The sequence below is a fragment of the Antennarius striatus genome, chromosome 1, assembly GCF_040054535.1.
Source record: "Antennarius striatus isolate MH-2024 chromosome 1, ASM4005453v1, whole genome shotgun sequence".
NCBI classification, from domain to species: domain Eukaryota; kingdom Metazoa; phylum Chordata; class Actinopteri; order Lophiiformes; family Antennariidae; genus Antennarius; species Antennarius striatus.
The window spans coordinates 21,717,026-21,735,779 of record NC_090776.1 but is presented as its reverse complement, the minus strand read 5'-3'; the positions used below and the strand labels follow the sequence as shown (position 1 = coordinate 21,735,779).

General features: G+C 40.9%; 2 protein-coding genes across 4 annotated transcripts in view; one reads left to right on the top strand and one right to left on the bottom strand.

Moving 5' to 3' along the window:
- Positions 1-16,115, top strand: part of myo1ea (myosin IEa) — a 45,802-nt gene extending 29,687 nt beyond the window's left edge. Inside the window, exons 12-29 of one of the 2 annotated variants that reach the window (XM_068320498.1) lie at positions 576-662; positions 769-852; positions 2,334-2,501; positions 3,325-3,410; positions 4,935-5,016; positions 5,211-5,317; positions 7,175-7,273; positions 7,368-7,512; positions 8,769-8,883; positions 8,974-9,143; positions 9,226-9,371; positions 10,569-10,715; positions 10,924-11,081; positions 11,263-11,352; positions 11,452-11,656; positions 12,081-12,116; positions 13,354-13,520; positions 13,611-16,115. In XM_068320498.1, coding sequence (XP_068176599.1) covers positions 576-662; positions 769-852; positions 2,334-2,501; positions 3,325-3,410; positions 4,935-5,016; positions 5,211-5,317; positions 7,175-7,273; positions 7,368-7,512; positions 8,769-8,883; positions 8,974-9,143; positions 9,226-9,371; positions 10,569-10,715; positions 10,924-11,081; positions 11,263-11,352; positions 11,452-11,656; positions 12,081-12,116; positions 13,354-13,520; positions 13,611-13,687 — 2,169 coding nt within the window. In that variant the 3' untranslated portion in view covers positions 13,688-16,115. The remainder of the gene's footprint in view (positions 1-575; positions 663-768; positions 853-2,333; positions 2,502-3,324; positions 3,411-4,934; positions 5,017-5,210; positions 5,318-7,174; positions 7,274-7,367; positions 7,513-8,768; positions 8,884-8,973; positions 9,144-9,225; positions 9,372-10,568; positions 10,716-10,923; positions 11,082-11,262; positions 11,353-11,451; positions 11,657-12,080; positions 12,117-13,353; positions 13,521-13,610) is intronic. The other variant, XM_068320508.1, reaches the window with a different exon arrangement.
- The window catches only part of rnf111 (ring finger protein 111), a 27,565-nt gene continuing 23,532 nt past the window's right edge, over positions 14,722-18,754 (bottom strand). For both annotated transcript variants that reach the window (XM_068320521.1, XM_068320531.1), the window contains one exon: positions 14,722-18,602. In XM_068320521.1, coding sequence (XP_068176622.1) covers positions 18,485-18,602 — 118 coding nt within the window. In that variant the 3' untranslated portion in view covers positions 14,722-18,484. The remainder of the gene's footprint in view (positions 18,603-18,754) is intronic.

Genomic DNA, 18,754 nt, shown 5'->3' with positions numbered 1-18,754 from the left:
ACAGCAGCAACACATTAGTTAGATTAACAGGCATTGAGTTTGAGCATGTAAAGAGATTAAACACAAGGATAAAGCTAATTTATAAAGTATGTGGATTAAGTTCTGTCTCCTGATTGAGACAGCAGACCTCTCCATCCTTCCTTTCTAATCTGATTACTTGTTTGTTCAGTTTTAGTCCTGGGTTGTTGATGGGACTGAATAATCTAAATCAAAGAGTTCCGCATTATTTTGCTTCACTAGTTGTTTAAAGTTCCAATATCTGGTGCAGATTATTAGTTTGTACCCTGACACTGGATGATATTATCCATTACAAGTAGTGTTAGACAAATCCCTTGGCTCCCTTCTCTGGTTAGAATGTTTTTATCTTTGTGTACACAATTACGGCAAGGTCAGCTTTATTATGAGACAGGAAGCAGCAGACCACCATCCTATAAGGCTGAGGGAGACGCTTAAACAATGGGTCACTTCCTTTAAAAACTCCATCTTCAAACACGCTCCTAATGCAGAAGTTAAAAGACATTTATACTCAAGTGAAGGTAAATTGATTATTATTAACCAAGTTGTCTGTTCATCAGAAAAATGGATTTGAACAGTTCTGCATCAACTTTGTGAATGAGAAACTGCAGCAGATCTTCATTGAGCTGACTCTAAAGGCAGAGCAGGTCAAGTTCCTCAGCTCTCTTCAACATATTGGACTGTTTTTATTTCCAGTTTCATTTAAAGTGTACTATTCCACATCCTGATCTTTGTTCCTGTCACTTTTTGTAGGAGGAGTACGTGCAGGAGGGCATCAAGTGGTCTCCGATTGACTACTTCAACAACAAGATCGTCTGTGATCTCATCGAAAGCAAAGTTAATAATGAACATGTTTAGTGACGTGTGTAACTGTAGCGATAAAAATGTGAATGTGAAAATTCAACAAATATACAGTTGTAGACTGTATAGACTATTATGAAGAGGCCCGACAATAAGCTGATGGATTATGGATTAATTAGTTGATTATCAGTGAGTTTAAATCGCCTATAGATCTGACTCTGGTGATGATGTGCAGATTCCCAGTGTTTGATTACAGCAAAACACAAGTTCTTCAGTTTTTAGACTCTTGGACAAAACTAGCAATTTGAAGACTTATCTGACATTTTATTAACAAAAATATTAATATATTAATCAACAGTGTTTTGAACAGATGAGTCCTTATGTTTAATGAACATTAACTGCTACTGAAAGTTTTTATCTTAAATTTGAAACAATAAAACAAACAATAATAAATAAACCAAACTTCCATCAAAGCTGTGAACATTTTTAGAGATCGGTAAATTCCTACGGATTTAAAAGAAGATGTAATCACCTTTTCCTCATGACAATCCTTTAAGGGTTTATTATTCTACGTAGCATACCAGAGTATTTGAAAGAAATCTTCAGATTCATCAATGCTGACAGCCTTCTTGGGGTAATAAATGTTAAATTGAGAGCAGAATGGTGAAATGAAAAACAAATTATTATTTTCTGCACTCCTTCTCAATCTTTAGCTTGGATGTGAAAGAGTGTTTCTAATTATGAACCTTTTTTGATTTTTTTATTGTCCTCATGTCGTAACGTACATTGTGAGCTACTGCTGAGTTTCTCCTCCGTTGCCATGACTTAATACTCTTAATTGCCTTTTAATTTGGTCAGTCTACCCCACACAGAAGTTCAATACATGAAATCTACAACAAGAGCTTTATAGCAAACCTCCAGAGGAGCAGAGGGTCTGTATCAGTGCCTGACAACTCTTTACACCAGACCCCTTTAGATAATCCAGTGACAGCGGCTGGTGTTCATTGGCTCAGAGACACCGTCTCCAGTATGCAAACTGAAGCCCTAGGGTGTGATGGACCACATCAATAAAGAGACTGTCCTCAAGATGCAACACAGATTTAAACTATAGCTTTCATATCTTATTTTCATGAATTTGCACTAATTTTATTTAGAAGATCAGTCTCCTGGAACGAAGTTAGCCCTGCTGCTAAAATGTTTCTGTGTTGCTGAATTACTGACATTGAAAGAAAAAAAAAGTAGAATCTTTGAAATGTCAGAAATCAGTATCAAATATTCACATGGCCTGAGATGTCTTCAAATGCCTTGGGGTTTTTTTTTCCAAAAGTCAGACATCATTGACATAAAATCACTGTTCAGATCTTTGTATTGCTTGAATTCATACAGCGTGTCTTGCAAGGGGACCTACAAATCAAATAAGAAACTGTTAATGAGAGAATTCTCAATCATTTTCACATTATATCAGATCTGACCAACTAACCTCTATTAGAGTTTAAAGTATTTACTTATCATCCTAGAATCCTCCTGGCATCATGAGCATCCTGGATGATGTGTGTGCCACCATGCATGCGGTGGGTGAAGGTGCTGACCAGACCATGCTGCAGAAGCTCCGAGTCCAGATCAACTCCCACGAACACTTCAACAGCTGGAACCAGGGCTTCATCATCCACCACTATGCTGGAAAGGTCATTCTAAGAGTTTGGACAAACAACACTCTGAATCTCACTTAAATTTTTGGTCCTTCTTGTATTTATTGTCTTTACTGACACGTGTCATTTGCAACAGCCTCCAGACACTTGTTGCTCGCTGTGACGTGAGCTGAAAATGACGGTGGTTTGTAGATAGTCGTCATGGAGCTGACAGCATCTTCTTGAAATAGAAAGATTTTAAAATGTCTTTTTTTTTTTATAGTGCTGCAATAGGAGTTTTCCACTTATAATTGTGATGTGTTATGAATACCAGCCCTGCAGCTGCTAAATCTGGAGTTGATGTCATCTTGATCTTTTTAAGTCTTCAAAGACCACATTCTCTGTTTTCGTCTTTTCATGCATGCAATCCTTTCTCTTATTCCAACAGTGTCATTATTCAGCCTGTGCATTTACAGTTTATCTATAGGAAGTTTTGGCATCAGTTCAATTATTTTGACTGGTTAAAGATTTATTCTATTCTGGGTGTCCAGGCCGTTGTTGTCTTGTGTCATTCTCCAGATGTACAGCCTGGCACTCATACCACAGGGTTAATGAGCCGTGCCATACAGACTCAAGGGACTCACAACATTCTTCCAGTCTCAGCCTGCAGTATACCAGAAATAGCACGGGTCAATTTCTACACTTTCAAGCCACAGTCGGGTTTTTTATAAGACGGCTAATCCTGGTAGGCGTGAAGCTTGGATCTGCAGCCCTTTATTTTCCTTTCCCATAAAATGGATATTACCAGAACATCAGCCATGTTTGATTTTGATGCAGCTTCAGTTTGGACTGTTAAACAAATCTTTTTCTCCTCCTCCAGGTGTCCTACGACGCCGAGGGGTTCTGTGAGAGGAACCGAGACGTCCTTTTTACCGACCTCATTGAGTTGATGCAGAGCAGTGAAATGTAAGTAACTCCTTTTTTTTTTTTTGCACATTGCATCAACATGGGGTGATGGGTCCTAATGTGTTCATTCAAAGGTGGGGGGGGGGGTCCTATTGTGATACTTGTGGTTATTATGTAACATGGACTGGGGTTTGATGCCCTTTGCCCTGGCTCACGTCTGGCATCTGTCCAGGGTCTTCCCAGTCTGGTCCTACATGCGTCGTCTCCCTATGGGGCTGCATTGTGGAGCGCCCCCTCCTCCATGTTTTTGGTGTCTTGAGATTTCTTTGTGTCAAAGTGGCCATCTGTGCAAACAGCATGCATTGTGACGTGAAACCCCTGCAGGTCTCAGATGCCGCTTTTTTCCCCTCATTGTCTGCATGTTTTTTTGAGGCATGAAAGGAGATTCATGTCAAAATCTCACTCGGACGCGTGCTGGAAAACCTGTGCATGTGCAGCTATGTGCACCGCACACAGTCACATTATAATGTATACACACACACACTGATGAAAGAGTTTGGCACAGCCACACATAAAGGAAGTCTGAGGAGGAAGGAAGTAGCCTCATTCTTCAGAGCAGCCAGGCTAAAGAGAGGAGAAAGGCCAGCATTGTCAGCTGGACGGTATTAGCAGATTTCTATTTGTACAAACAACCTGCTGCTCCATTCTTGTGTGTCCCAGGCTTGTGTCAGATGCTTAAACCAAATAAATACTACTGTGGGAGAAAGCCAGAAGGGCGAGGGGGAATTAAAGAGAGCCGTAACACAAGGAAGCACAGAGAAAATAATTAAATAATAAACATCCAAGTGGTGACATCATCCGTCGGAACCATCAATCGCCGGCGCATTTAGTCAGAGCATTCTTATGTGCATTGTCAAATCGAGAACAGACAACCCTGTTTGAAAGGAGCCAAATACAAGCTGCCCGAATGATAGATGACAAAAGTGGAAAAACAAAAGTCCTCTGACAGAGTTCTGAATGTGTTACCTTTTAAATAAAGAAGTCAAGCGGTAAATTTACAGCTAAAAATAAGTGTCGTACGTCAGAGTTAATTTTATGTTACGGTTAAAATGTGGACGCTACTCGATCTCATGGGGAGCGCCTCTGTTCCCTCTAAAAAAGGTGGGTGTAACACTTTTCCATTATAGAGGGACTTTCTGAAACACAAGCGTCTGAGGTTTAAATAAGAAACAAAACGCAAACTGACAAAATACCAAATAATTGTCGGGAATAGCGGCTGTTTGTACTTCCCATTCTTTTTCAGAAATAAAATTAACACGTCAGTTAAATTTTATGATCTGAGAATCAAACAAATCTAAACTATAATATGTCTCGGATGGATTCTCTGCACAGTAAGGTGTTTGTGCCAACGGAACAGTATGCACACATACCTAACTCCCTCCCAGGCCTCAGACTTTCCCACGTGCTTCAGGAATTTTAACCAGTGACCTTCAACAGAGGTCCTTGGATCTTTAATCATTTACAGCGTTTTTGTTTTTGATTTGTTTTTCTTTCATTCCCCCCATCACTTTCGTCCTCTAACAGCACCTTCATCAGAACGCTGTTTCCAGAAAACCTTCATGCTGAAAAGAAGGGCCGACCCACAACGGCAGGCAGCAAAATAAAGGTGTGTGTTCAGCAGAGTGTGCAGTGTGTGTCTCTTCTCTTATCAGGGTGTGTGTGTGTGGGGGGGGGGGGGTTGTGCTTCAGTGGTCGGTCAGTATTTGGCGTTGATGACATCACAGCATTTTGTGTATTCATGAGTCTGACGTCATTTTGATAATCATTCTTATCCTCGTTTTACTTCTCTCCATCCTTAAGAGACAAGCCAATGATCTGGTGAGCACGCTGATGAAATGCACTCCACACTACATCCGCTGCATCAAACCCAACGAAACCAAGAAGCCCAGGGACTGGGAGGAGAGCCGGTAAGAGACCGCCGTGCTCACGGAGCCTGCGCTTATCAAACGCTTCAGAAAAAACACATTCATCAAGTGATTTACTCTCCTTAACATAAAAGTGTGTCATGAACATCTTTTACATCAGCATATTATTTTTCACATGAGTTCTGAGCTGGAGCCAAATAGCTTTAATTTGGCTGGTAGCTGTAAGTTCTGTAAAAGATCTGTGCGAATTTCTTTAATTTTTCAGTATTTAAATGTTGTTTTCTTCATTCTTATATATTTTTTAAATATATTCTTGCTTGTGTGAAAGTCTTACCCTCTGAATTACTTCACACTAAAGGTGAACTCCATATAGTCGTACTGATCAGTTCTGCCACCACCTGCTTCTCTCTTCTCTTCCTTTCATTTTGTTTGCTCTTCTTTGTTTCGGGTGCTTCCAGCTGTATGATGAACCCAGTCTTGGGCGAGAAGTGTTTGAGGCTCCCTCCCTCTCTCCCTTTGTTTTCAGTCTCCCACTTTTCCTTCCCTGTTCGTCGGTTTTGGACATTAAATGTTCAGCTGGTGCATTGTTCTGAGCCAACAACCTTCCTGTTGTGAGTGGGGCACAGGTTGGTTCATTAATTAGACGCAGAATTGCTGCTTTCAGAGGAAGTCTGAGTGAAGCAGTGCTGAAAGTCTTTGTTTGACAAAAAACTTTAGCAGACAATAACCTGAGTATCCCTTCCACTCATTAAGCTTGCTACTGACAGCAGCATGCCTCCTGGGTGGGGTTATAAATTAAATTAAATGAGCTTTGTCTTGCTGCTGGTCGTTTCACCCACTCTACCCGTAATAATTGTGTTCTTCTTTAACAATTACACAACATAAAAACATAAAAGTGTCACAACAAACCACCTGAACTTGAAACTTTTGAATCCACGGTTGGTTTTTTGTAGTATCAAGCAGTCCGCTGGACAGGTCTCAGTCACGTGACAGGTTACCAGCCATTACCCCTAAATTAAGGGCCCACAACTGCTCCAGTGTTCTGGATTAAATCGAGGCAGATAATCCTGAGATCGCCCCAAAAAGTATCTTAAACCCTGCTTCCATTTCCAACCTCCTGTCTTAATGAAGCGGGATTTTCTGCAGTGACCGAAAAGAAAACCAAACTGCGGAGTAGACCGGACGTCCAGAACACACTTCAGGTGTCATTGTCTCCCGTTTCTCCACTAATTCTCATTATTTTAATTATTATTATTAGATTGACTTGTTCACCCTTTTATTGTAAATGATCAGTATTTCTCCTACTAAGTCGCTATATTTCAAAATAAACCTCATCAGTGCAGTCACTTGAATCGAGTTTTTAGTACAGTATAACTATTTCTTACAATTATTTTGTTTACATAGAAGTTGATTATCAATTTATGAAAAAAAAAAGTTGTTTATTGTCTGTAGACGTTTGCATTTTACATAAAACCACTGCGGATGATTTATTATTAGACTACAGCTGTCCTGGCATTGGGCGGCACGGTGGCGCAGTGGTTAGCGCTGCCGCCTCAAGACACAGTGGCCCCGGGTTCAAGTCCCGCTCTGTGTGGAGTTTACATGCTGTCTGCGTGGGTTAAAAACAAATGAATGAATGAATGAATGTCCTGGCATCATTAAGGATTATTGAGCAATATTTTGTCCTAGATGAAACTTGTCCGTGGAGCTAAAAAGGTTGGGGACCGCTGGTTTAACGTGATAAAACTTGAGACGGAGAGACGAAAACTCCCACCAGTATAATAAATTTATTAAACGGAGAATTAATGGAGAGGTGTGATGTTCCATTACGTCATTAATTTTTCAAGTGTTTTTTGGTTATTTGTTGGTCTTGATGTGAATCCTGGGATCTGTCCATAGAGTAAAGCACCAGGTGGAATATTTGGGTCTGAAAGAAAACATCCGGGTGAGGCGTGCTGGCTACGCCTACCGGAGAGTCTTCAGGAAGTTCCTCAACAGGTAAGTTCTTTCTTTGTTATTTATTTTTCCCTGTGATTTAATCTGATTGGCTGATAGAAAGTAGCACTCGAAATGCCTTATCTCTGGTCCTCAGGTACGCCATTTTGACCAAACAGTCCTGGCCGACATGGCGAGGAGATGAGAAACAAGGCGTGCTTCATCTCCTGAGGTCTGTCAACATGGACCAGGATCAGTTCCAGCTTGGACGCACCAAGATCTTCATTAAAGCCCCCGAGTCGGTGCGTTTGCCTTCACGCTACCACATCCTGTTCTTTTGTGTAGCGTTTGCCCTTCATGACCCACGGCCCGGCCCGACCTGCTCCTGTTATCTTTGTTCAGGCGGTCGCGTCACGACGTCTGCTGGTAACGTAATCCATTTTTACATTAAAGACCATAAAAGGGCATTAGCGTCCCAAATGGTGCTTGACTCCCTGCAGCAGGGGGAGGAGATTGAACCCGACCCTCGTACCACGTCAGCACTGAGTCAACACCGCTCTGGAACTGAACACAAGTACGGACTGTGGTTGCAGTTTGGGGAGGGGGGCGAGGGGGAGGACGGGACATCGTAACGGCTTGTCTTCTCTCCAGCGTATCTTTTCTGTTCACGACTCGAGTGAAAGCAGCGCTTGTGTGAAACCTCTCACTTATTAACATTTGTACACATCATGCACAAATAGGCATGTCCACACACACACACACACACACACACACACACACACACACACACACACACACACACACACACACACACACACACACACACACACACACAGGAGTATGTTTGGAAGCTGACACACAGACATCTCAGTTGTAATTCAGGTCTTCCAGCTGATCCTGAATTCCTTTACTTATTCATGCAGCCGTGTACGCCAGGAGCCCCCATCCCCCAACACCCCCACACTGAGAGTCGGAGTCATGGAGGTGCGCTTATGAAATGTAAATATCACACAGGGGTGGACGTTGAAATGAGCTGCCAGGCTTCTCAAAACAAGCCTCCCCGTCTGATAAGACTCTGACAGCAGCTCATTAGTGGCGTGACTGGAGCGTCTCTTCTCTGTTGGATGTAATGAATCAAGTTTGAGCCAGATGTAGAACTTCTCCCTCGGTGGTGACGGATGAGCGGCTGACCTCTTGTAACCACAATTTATTAGATAATATCTGAGTGTCACAGAAAATAAATGGGGTGGGGGTGGGGGGGGTGATACTCTGATCATCACTTATTTGTAGTTCTTTCATGGGAAACTGTTTCCTGCTGGTGAAAAAGATGCAGTTTGTTTATGTCGTTGGGTCACTACACGGAGTAACACCTTCATTCTTCCACTCCAACAATTCTAAAAGTTTTCTGTGAGAAACGGAGCACAGGCTTACATACCGCACACACGGGCATGTTAGGCATGTTTGTGACGTCAGTCCTTCCGTTCAGCCTGTTTCTGTGTGTCGGGGGTTCTACTCTGAGGTTTGCCAGTTTCTGATTTCCTTTCTTTTGTGCTCTCAGCTCTTTCTGCTGGAAGAGACGAGAGAACGCAAATTTGATGGATATGCAAGGACCATCCAAAAGGCCTGGAGGAAATACGTGGCCCGCAAGAAGTATGTCCAGATGAGGGAAGAGGGTGAGAGACGCGACATCTTTTACAGCCTTATTTGCATTTTATATCTGCCCCTGTCCCCATCTCTCACTCACTTGCTCTGGGTTTATTTAGCTTCTGATTTGCTCTTGAACCGGAAGGAGAGGCGACGACACAGCCTCAACAGGAACTTTGTCGGCGACTACCTGGGTATGGATGACAGGCCTGAGCTCCGGCAGTTCCTGGGCAAGAGAGAGAAGATAGACTTTGCTGACAAAGTCACAAAATACGACCGTCGCTTCAAGGTAGGGCTGCTTCTGGAGCTTCTTTCTGCAGCCAGACGACTGAGACGACATTTACGGCCATCTGTTTTTGTGATGTGTTTAGGGGATTAAGAGGGACTTGATCCTGACCCCCAAGTCTGTGTACCTGATTGGAAGAGAGAAGGTGAAGCAGGGCCCAGATAAAGGGCAGGTGATGGAGGTGCTGAAGAGGCGGATTGAAGTGGAGAAGATCCTGGCAGTGTCTCTCAGGTACAAATAGCCTCTACATAACACATTAACATCGACTCCTCCATTTTTTGAATACAGATTCTTACATTTACAGTCACATGTTCTACATACTGGTCACGTCTGACATGAAAACAGTCCTTATACAAGCATTTAGGGCTAATTCTACCTACCTGAGTGGATTTTATGGTTCTGTTTCGCTGTATATGTGTATGCGTACTTGCATGATTTTATTTGTATCGTACCTTTCATACTAAATCTACAGCTCAAAGTGCTTTGCAGTGAAGAATTGACAAGCAGAAAGTGCTAAGAAAGTGAAAACAGGATCAAGAATTGAACTAAGAAAAAAGTAAAATCCAGAATAATCACTGAAGTTGAGAAACGTCAATGTAAAATATATCAAATCAAATAAAGATAACATTTCAATGTACTGCAAGGCAGCTTGCAAAAAAAAATAAAAAAATAGAATACACAAAAAACAAAGTGTCTGATGCCTTGATTCATTCAGTCTTCATTCAGACGCAGAGCGCTCGTGAGAAAAAACACAGAATAAAACGTATCTGTGTGATTAGTTAAAGATAATGGTGTTTCATCCTGCTGCAGATTGTTGAACCAGGACCCTTTCAAATAGTCTGTAGACATTTCTTTGCTCAGAGTCATGACTTTACTTCAAAGTTCCAGTCTGGATTTCCAATCGCACATGTCCCAGGTTCCTGTAAATGTTGCACGAGGGACGCTGAGAACATGTGCAGTGCATTAAATCCAAATCTTGTATATACTGTAGCGTATGTTTGTCCTCTTAACAGAAAGAAAAGAAAGAGGGAGAGAAAGAAAGACAGAGCGGCTCATTACAATGGAAAGCAAAAGGAACTGACAGACTTTTCTTAACTTTGTTGTCCATTTGAACTCTGGGTAACTACTTTTAGAGTTAAAAATCCGATAATAGTCGATGTTAACGTTTGGGTTTTGAGTTTGGGGGGGCGAGGGGGGGTGTAATATGGACCAGCTGGTGCACTGAGCGAGGGCAGGAGCTGTAGGAAGCTCATGAACATGTGTGTGAAGAGCTCAATCTGCCTTCCGTTGTCAGAGAAGAGCTCTCTGAGAGGCCGTTCTCTTCTTCTGTGGTTCCTAAGCAGAGATGAAAGCTGATTCTGAGTCTTTTCTGTAATGGTTTTATTTAACAGTTATATTTAATGGTGTTTTTTTGTTTTGTTTTTTCAGCACCATGCAGGATGATTTCATGATCCTGCATGAGCAGGAGTACGACAGCCTGCTAGAGTGTGTCTTCAAGACAGAGTTCATCAGCCTGCTGGCCCGGAGGTTTGAGGAGAGAACCCAGAGGAAGTTACCACTCAAGTTTAGCAACACGTAAGGAAATAGACAAAATTAACCCACGAGCTACAGGGGATTGGGCACAGTCAATATCATCTCTGTATACGTGTACAGTATATTCACACCCTTGGAGTGTATTTGACACGTATGGTTTAGTCGGCAAAAATAGAATAAAACTGAAGTTCTAGGGATTGTTTACAGACATGCATGGAAATTAATCTTTGATTTATTTTTTGTCCCTCAGACTGGAGATGAAGTTGAAAAAGGAGAACTGGGGTTTCCTGAGTGGGGGTGGCTCGCGGCAGGTCCTGTTTGTCCAGGGTCAGGGAGACGTCGCTGTACTGAAGCCCTCCGCCAAATCTCTGCAGATCAGCATCGGACCGGGGCTTCCGAAGAATACACGTGAGTTTCAACAGACTCGAAGTTTTTAGAAAGACCCTGAGAGAGCCGTCCCATGATGTGCCTGAGGTGACCTCATCAGGCTGAACTGGGACTTCAAGCAGGAAGTCTCACATTAAAATTACAGACTCCTCACGTTTGATTTTATTTTTTTCTTAAATCACGATTCAAACCTCCTCTTCAGGTCCCTCCAAAAAGAGTTTCACTCACGGTCGCTCCAACGTGTCCAGAACTCACCACAACGTTCCCTCTCGTTCTGCTCCAGGACCACCAGGTGATGAATCATCTCAGAGGATTGGAACTTGTTTTGACACTCTGCATCCTGTTCCATACAGGGAGAGTTTATTTGTTTCTTTCTCTTCATTTGTGGCAGTCGCTCACCAGAACGGCAACCTTAAAAACACCAACCACATAGCCAATCAGAGGAACTCACAGCATCACAACCAGAAGCATTCCTCGTCCCGCAACTCGACGCGGCCCTTCTTACCCAGCAACTCCAACCAGCTGAAGGAGCGAGGCGGCAGCCGGCATCAGCCGAACCTGGACTGTCTGAGAGTCCCGGAACAAGGAGCTGCAGGGTGAGACACTGACACTGTCACGTTAAAGAAAAGAATAAATTAAAGCAATATTCGTGCAGTATTTCAGCGCAGCTGGAGTCTGTAGGCCAAGTGGTTCTCTTTGGAGCAGATGAAGCGTTTCAGGCGTCCTACAAACGCAGCGATGAGCATGTTTTTGTGCCCAGCAGCAGATCGTCCCGTCTCTGTTTCCATTCCAGTGGATCTGACTCTCATTTTAATGTACTGGGTGTCAGAAAGCTCTGGTATCCTTTGTGTTTCATTCAACAATACAGTTCCCAGCTGAACTTCTCAGTGTGGTTAGATTTTAAATAATGTCTGTGTCAGATCTCCGGATTTGTATATTATCTAACCCTGGATACAAGCTAACAAACGTGCTGTTTTTTTATATAATCTGGCATAATTTGAATGATTTATTCTTTTATAGTAATGGAGACAGACGGCCAACTTCAAATGGAGGAATGTGAGTTGAGTGTTTGTGGTGTTTTGGGGTGGCGGTCCAGTAGGAAAGCCTGGAGCAGCATGATTTTTGATGCTTCTTCACTTACATTTTAGTCCAAAGGAGTTCAAAATCGCTAAAGGAACCCCGCTGTGTTCTGCAACTAACATCTCATTTTCTGTTTCCTTTCCAACATCTTTGGTTTTAAATGAGATTTCTTTCACGACGGCTTGATGGTGATGGAGGATCTTTAATTTCTCCAGTGAAGGATCAACATTTGGCATGACCAAATGGGTGCTTCTTTGTTATTTGAGCTCATAAATATTTTACTCGGCAGACAGTTAAACAGGATATTACACATTTTAAACTTTCTATTCCACTATTTCTTACTGTGACTGAAGTGATGACGTTCCATCTGTTTGAATCATTATGGATGTTTTTCATCTGTTTCCCTTTAGTTGTTTTCTTGTTGACGGGATGACTTACAAACTAACAACTGGGTTTCCATTAAAGTTAAAGGAGGTTTGGGCCAGAATAGATCTCTTTTAATCTTATTGTGAAACAAGAATTTTGTTCGCCCGTTTTCTTTAATATGTTGAGATAAAAGACTTTATTCTTCTTATGACCTTTTCCTTCATTTGTCATGGGACAATTAAATTCAGGATTATTTAGGCGGTTGGTATCTATGAGTGACGCAGGTTATAATAATAAAATGTAGATCTTCCAGATTGAAATGTTTCTTTGAGAAAATTGTGTTCCTCTATGAAACAGGGCTCAGTTTGATTTTGGTTGAAGTTTAATTGGATTAAAGGGGACTGTAATGTGATATTAAGTATACATAGAGGTAATACATAGTGCATTAAATCACTATTAAGTGAAACTTTGCTCATAAACCTGTAGAACAGAGAGATCTTAAAGGGACCACTGACTCTGGATCAGCTCTGCTCCCACTGACTCCATGAAATTCAGTCACCATCTTGTGGCTTGTTTAGGAACAACAGTTTGTAGAAATGAAGGAAAGAAATAAGTATTGTTCACTCTGTTCAAATTATTACTTCTTTTTCTCCCGTAAAATGTGTGTAACATTCACGAGCAGATGTTATAAAAGCCTAAATTGTTGAGTTAGCTCAAAGACGGTGCACACAGTTTATGCAGGAGATGCCGTGTGGAAGTGAAGTTCTCTGTGTCTGCAGCACTGTGATCTGAGTATTGATGCGTTATTGATGCTGATAAGGTTCTCTGCCTTCCTTTACTGTCCCAGAGCCCATAGACCAGACGGCAGGCCTCCTCCGGGAGGAGGGCGACCCAAACCTGCACCCAAACCCAAACCCCACGTGCCTCAGTGCAAAGCTTTATACGCCTACGACGCTCAGGACACAGACGAGCTCAGCTTCAACGCCGATGATGTCATCGACATCATTAAAGAGGGTGCGTCAGGGTTGAGATCCATTTTTAGATGTTTTGTTTTTCAACCTAGATATTTCAGAATGTCATATTGTGATGGCTCTTGTCCGTCAGATGGCTCTGGGTGGTGGACGGGACGACTCCGTGGAAAGCAAGGACTTTTCCCCAACAACTACGTCACCAAGATCTAGAAGCTGCGGACTCCCTGGATGAAGACCCCCTGCTGCATCCCTGCTGACCCTTGAGGAGGACGGGATGGAGCTCACACTCAGAGACAGAAACACTGTGAGATTCCTTGAGGAGAGAAAAAACAAAACAAAAACACACTTCCTCTTCTACTGCCTTTGTAGTCCATGAATGTAGCTCTCACTTCCTCCACACCAAACCACCATCAGGCTGGAGATGAGGCTCTGCTTTAAAGATGAGATGACTGCTCAACCCTGGGGTCTACTTTATCTGCATCCCTTTGAGTACTGAACAAAACTATTTATTGTATTTATAGCTCTCTGTGTTCTTCTTACTATCATTTATATCTCATTGAGGATTCAACATTTTGAAGTGTTGGAATGAAGTATGCTTAATCTGTGGGATCAGGCTGTGATTTTTATTCTCAAGGCGTTGATTTCTCTAGCTTAAAGTCAAATTGCTGAATCAGAGGCGTCTGTCTCGGTGTCACAGCTGGAGCGGCTTCTGCTTTAGCGGGAATATTTATTTTGATTATTAAACTGCAGCTACTTGGAAAGGAGTTTTGGTAAAATCATCACACTGTGATTTTTAACAATTTTAAAATATCAAAGGAATATAAAATTCTATGTCTGGTCAACACTTGTAAAGAAAAAAATGAAGAAACCCTGGAAATCCACCTGCATCTTTATTTGTTTGCTGTTTTTGTTTTCCTGTCACACCGTTGTATGTTTGGCTGTGTATACTGTAATCTGGGATGGTGTCTGTGGTGTATTAGCACTTTATTGGTACAGGTACTACCTTGGACACAGACATCATCGCCCATTCACGCCACAGCCAGTAAGTCCAGTCTATGAAGGACGAGTCGCCAAGCTACCAGTGGGCTAAGTTACTGAGAAGGATTTGTTTACATGAAATGTTAAACAGGCATTTTAGATCTGATTCTGTATATGTTTGTATCTAGGAACGCACCTGTTGTCGGTTTGGATTTAAATGTTTTGTATTTTCTCCGAAGGATTTTAGTATTGTGCTTTTTGTCTGCTTTTTTTTTTTTTTTTTTTTTTTTTTTTTACTGTTCAGTTACACAGTAAGACTTCTCACACACTAGGGTTCATGGATTTTTTTTTGTTCTTTTTCCACTACAAAAGTTGCTTTTAGTAAAACATTCTGCATCACTGTTTCTGCACATCTTCTGCACCGCTGTTGTTACTCCCACATTCCTAATCCCTTTTTCTTAAATTAAAAAAAACAAACATGTCACACTCTTGTCAGTGAAAACTGCTGGGATTTCTGTCAAAGGCCTTTTGCATTGTCAACTAAAGTTTGATCTTGGATGCTTGAAAACATCCATGTGCAATACCAAAAGTAGATTTTAATAAAGCATGGAATATTTTACATTTAACTGCTTTGTTATATATATTTTTTTATCCTAAGGTAACCCACTATGTTCTTCAGTGTTATTTGGACAGAATCTAATTAAAAGATAAACATTTGACCAAAACATACTAAATAATTACTGAAATGAGTAAATACCGGTACGTTTTATCTTCATATCTAATTTGTTAATTCAAATGTCAAGTTTTTATTCTTATCGAACTAATTGAAGTTTTTGCTTTTTCTGGTAACATTTAGAAACTTTTCCCATCGTGTCAGCAAAGTTCTAGTGAATTTTTTTTAATTTTTTTTTATTTTAGCATGGAAGAGTTACACTTACTTTTTTTTTTAGTATGACATATTCATGAGGCTAATTTAAAACTGGCTTATAAATAGTATGAAAATTCAGTTGTATGCTGTTAAATGTCAGATCAGTGAGATCCATTTTTCTAAGCACTAATATGTAATAAATCCGTGGTCAGAACCTGCAGGGAAACAGTCCTCAACCTTCTTTCTGCACATTCTTGTGAATTCTTTATAGACAGGCGACTGCTCCCAACGCTAAAGCATGTGATGCTGTAGAATTTGTGTATTTCTGGTATTGGTTAATCCTGTAGTGTCACTGAGGTCTGATCCGAAATGGAACCACGTTTCCTTCATCCTCACCTGCAGCTGGTCTTTAAGTTTAAATAAAACTTACTGAAGAATCCAAGCTTGGATTCAAATCTTGCTGAGAAGCTTCAGTTGCTTTGATCAACCACCATTAGGTTTTGCTTACATGCCACGTTTTTTTTTTAGCATGAAGCTCATAGCATGTTGTTTGTGTCTGACTCCAATGAAAAAATCTCTGCATGTTGACTGGACTGGGTGCATCTCTGACGTTTTCCTGGTATTTCTATCCAACCTTGTGGCTGCAGCTGGTACTGCACCTGAGCACAGGTTTCCCTCATCTCAGTCCATTTCCAGATATAAATCATTTATGGCCATCATATGTGGTCTCATTAATTATCAGTGCGGACTATGGAATCATGACGTTCGTTTCATTAAAGTGCTTTAATCAAACGCATGATGTGCTTTTAGAATTCAGTTTTTTTTTTCCTTAATATTTTCATAGCAGCTACATTTTGTCTTTGTTCAGCTTTACTGTCAGAAAACGAAGGTGAATTTTCTTTCATTGGTGATTCAGTCAACCTGCAGCCATTTCTAATAGATCCTGGGTTTTTTTTTTTTACTTTTCTTGAAAATATATGTATTGATAAATAACTGAAGTGGGTCATCTCTCTCATTTTGCTCAGGATTCAGGCTTTCATTACAAACAAATCTCATATTGAACTGGACGCTTCAACTATTGATTAGGAGAATCTGACACCAATCTGCAGTGGAAAAACTTGAAAAAATATTTTTGCCATTTGGCTAAAAAGGATCAAAGCCAGTGCTCTGACCCACTGTCATTGATCAAAGCAGTAACTTTGATCTATGGTCTTACTCATCCGGTTCCTGAGTGTGCAAAAGTTTAAATTTGACCTTGACCCAGTTTTCTCAAGGTTGTCCCCTTTGCTGCCTGAGGAATGTGCTTTTGGATTTCACTTTTCTATCTGCAACGGTTGCGAAGATATTTGGTGGACAACCTAACAAACACACACTGACAATTACATCATCGCCTTGAAGTGGGATGTAATGATTTTTTTTTGTTGTGCTGAATTTTTATCCACGTGTCAGTTACGTCAAATTTCATGTTGCTGCCAAATCGATTATTCTTTGAGAGAGAAGTACAAAAAAATTAATGACAGGAGGTCTCAGACACCAATTTTAATGTATGCAACTTCTGTTTGGATAAAGTTTGTTACCAATATGAAGTTTTTTGAGAATGTAGCTCAAATCTTGAAATTCTTTGATTTATGAACACACTCACATTCATAATTTTCTCAGCCACACAAAATAATGTTTATAGATTTTCATCAAGCAGCCGAAATCCACCCGTACATCTTGAGTTTCACAGAAGACACCCAGGAGAAGACTTAAGAGTTATCCAAGTTTATTAATATTTTTAAAACTAATATAAATTCCACAGAATATGATCCTGGTGCCTTTAAGTCAATGAATGCATGGATACCTGCTTTAAGTACTGCATTTTAACACTCCGTTCAAGATATCTTTTTCTTAATATTTATCAGAGTGAAAATACATGGCCTCAGTGCACTGTCATATTCACTACTACTCATCTACCCCTTTCTCTCTTGTGCAAGTCTATGCGAGTGAGTTAGTCAACAGTATTAGTGTTTTTCTTGACGCAGCAGCCAAAGTGGACGCTGCTGCTCAACTACAGAGAGACAAAAGGGAAGGCGGATAAAATGGTTAGATGGGTGAGAACAAACACTAAATATTTATCCCATATTGAGCCATGTATTACTCTCCGGACACACACTCGCACACACTCACTCAGTATCAAATTCACAGAATGATCCCAGGTCGCAGACCGATGTGAAATTTCTTACAAACATGTAGACCTGAGATCATCTTACAGAAACCCAGTTAACCATCACAGGCCCGTCTGTAGGGAGCAACCCCGACAACAAAATTAAAAAAAAAAAAAAAAAAAAAAGCATCACAGCAAACTTCAACAATCGTTTAGGTTAGAAAGAACAGTCAAGAGAGGGACGTGACATTCCTACTCTGGTTCTATAAAATACATCAGATGAAGATGACGACTGTTTTTTGTCAGATGAAGGTGCTGGAGGGAGGTGTGACTGTAGCAAAGCATGTGCATATCCTGGGAGTGACGCGGACATCAGTCTTTTTCCACTCTAGGAATACTGGGTGTGCACTAATACAGCGGCTGATCTGTTAACATATTTCCCTAGATAGGAATGTCTTGATTTACTTAAAAAAAAAAAACATCTTTCACTAACAATCCACATCTTCTAAACATAAACTAATCAATACAATGATTGGTAAAATTAATCCTGCAATGTTTTAGTTTTTTTCTTTTTTTTTTTAGAGGCTGACATTCTATTCTAGTAAAGCAAGGCATTGGGTTTACAGAAATGCATCTTTACTAGAGCAGCTATCCTCACCTGCAAGTTGTTAGGCCGTGTTAAGCCCATGTTATATGTGCAAAGAAATGCATTGCTAGGAAACATGCAGATAAACAAAACAAACATGACACTTGAGGAAACAATCAAAAGCTACATAAAAGCTTCATAAATACAATAAAATCTTAAACCCTTAATGGAGAATTCTAGCTGTTGTAGTAATATGTGATAGCTGGCACTCTAGGCTCAAAGCTTTATTGTCAGATGTTTTTTTTCTTCTTATCTCATAGTAGAGTTGCGCAGGTAATTCATGCCATCTTTGGTTGACTTCAGTACTGAAAAGAAAATATGAGCTCAAATTAAATTTTCAACAGATGGGGGGGTGTTAGAAAAACAGCATCAACTCTCAGCAGACAACTGCGCCTCAATGTCCACTCTGCAGATGGGGCACTTCTTATTGGTGAGGAGCCACTGGTCCACACAGAGCTGATGGAAGAGGTGCATACATGGTAGGCGTCTGGAAGGACAGAGGCAAAGGAGTGAGAAAGAGCCGCTCATCATTAGTTTACATCACATTCTGGATCATCACACAGCAGAGTTCATCGTCTCAGATTCTTTGCAATCATACAAACCCCATTAAGATTAGAATAACAATGGAAATATTCTATA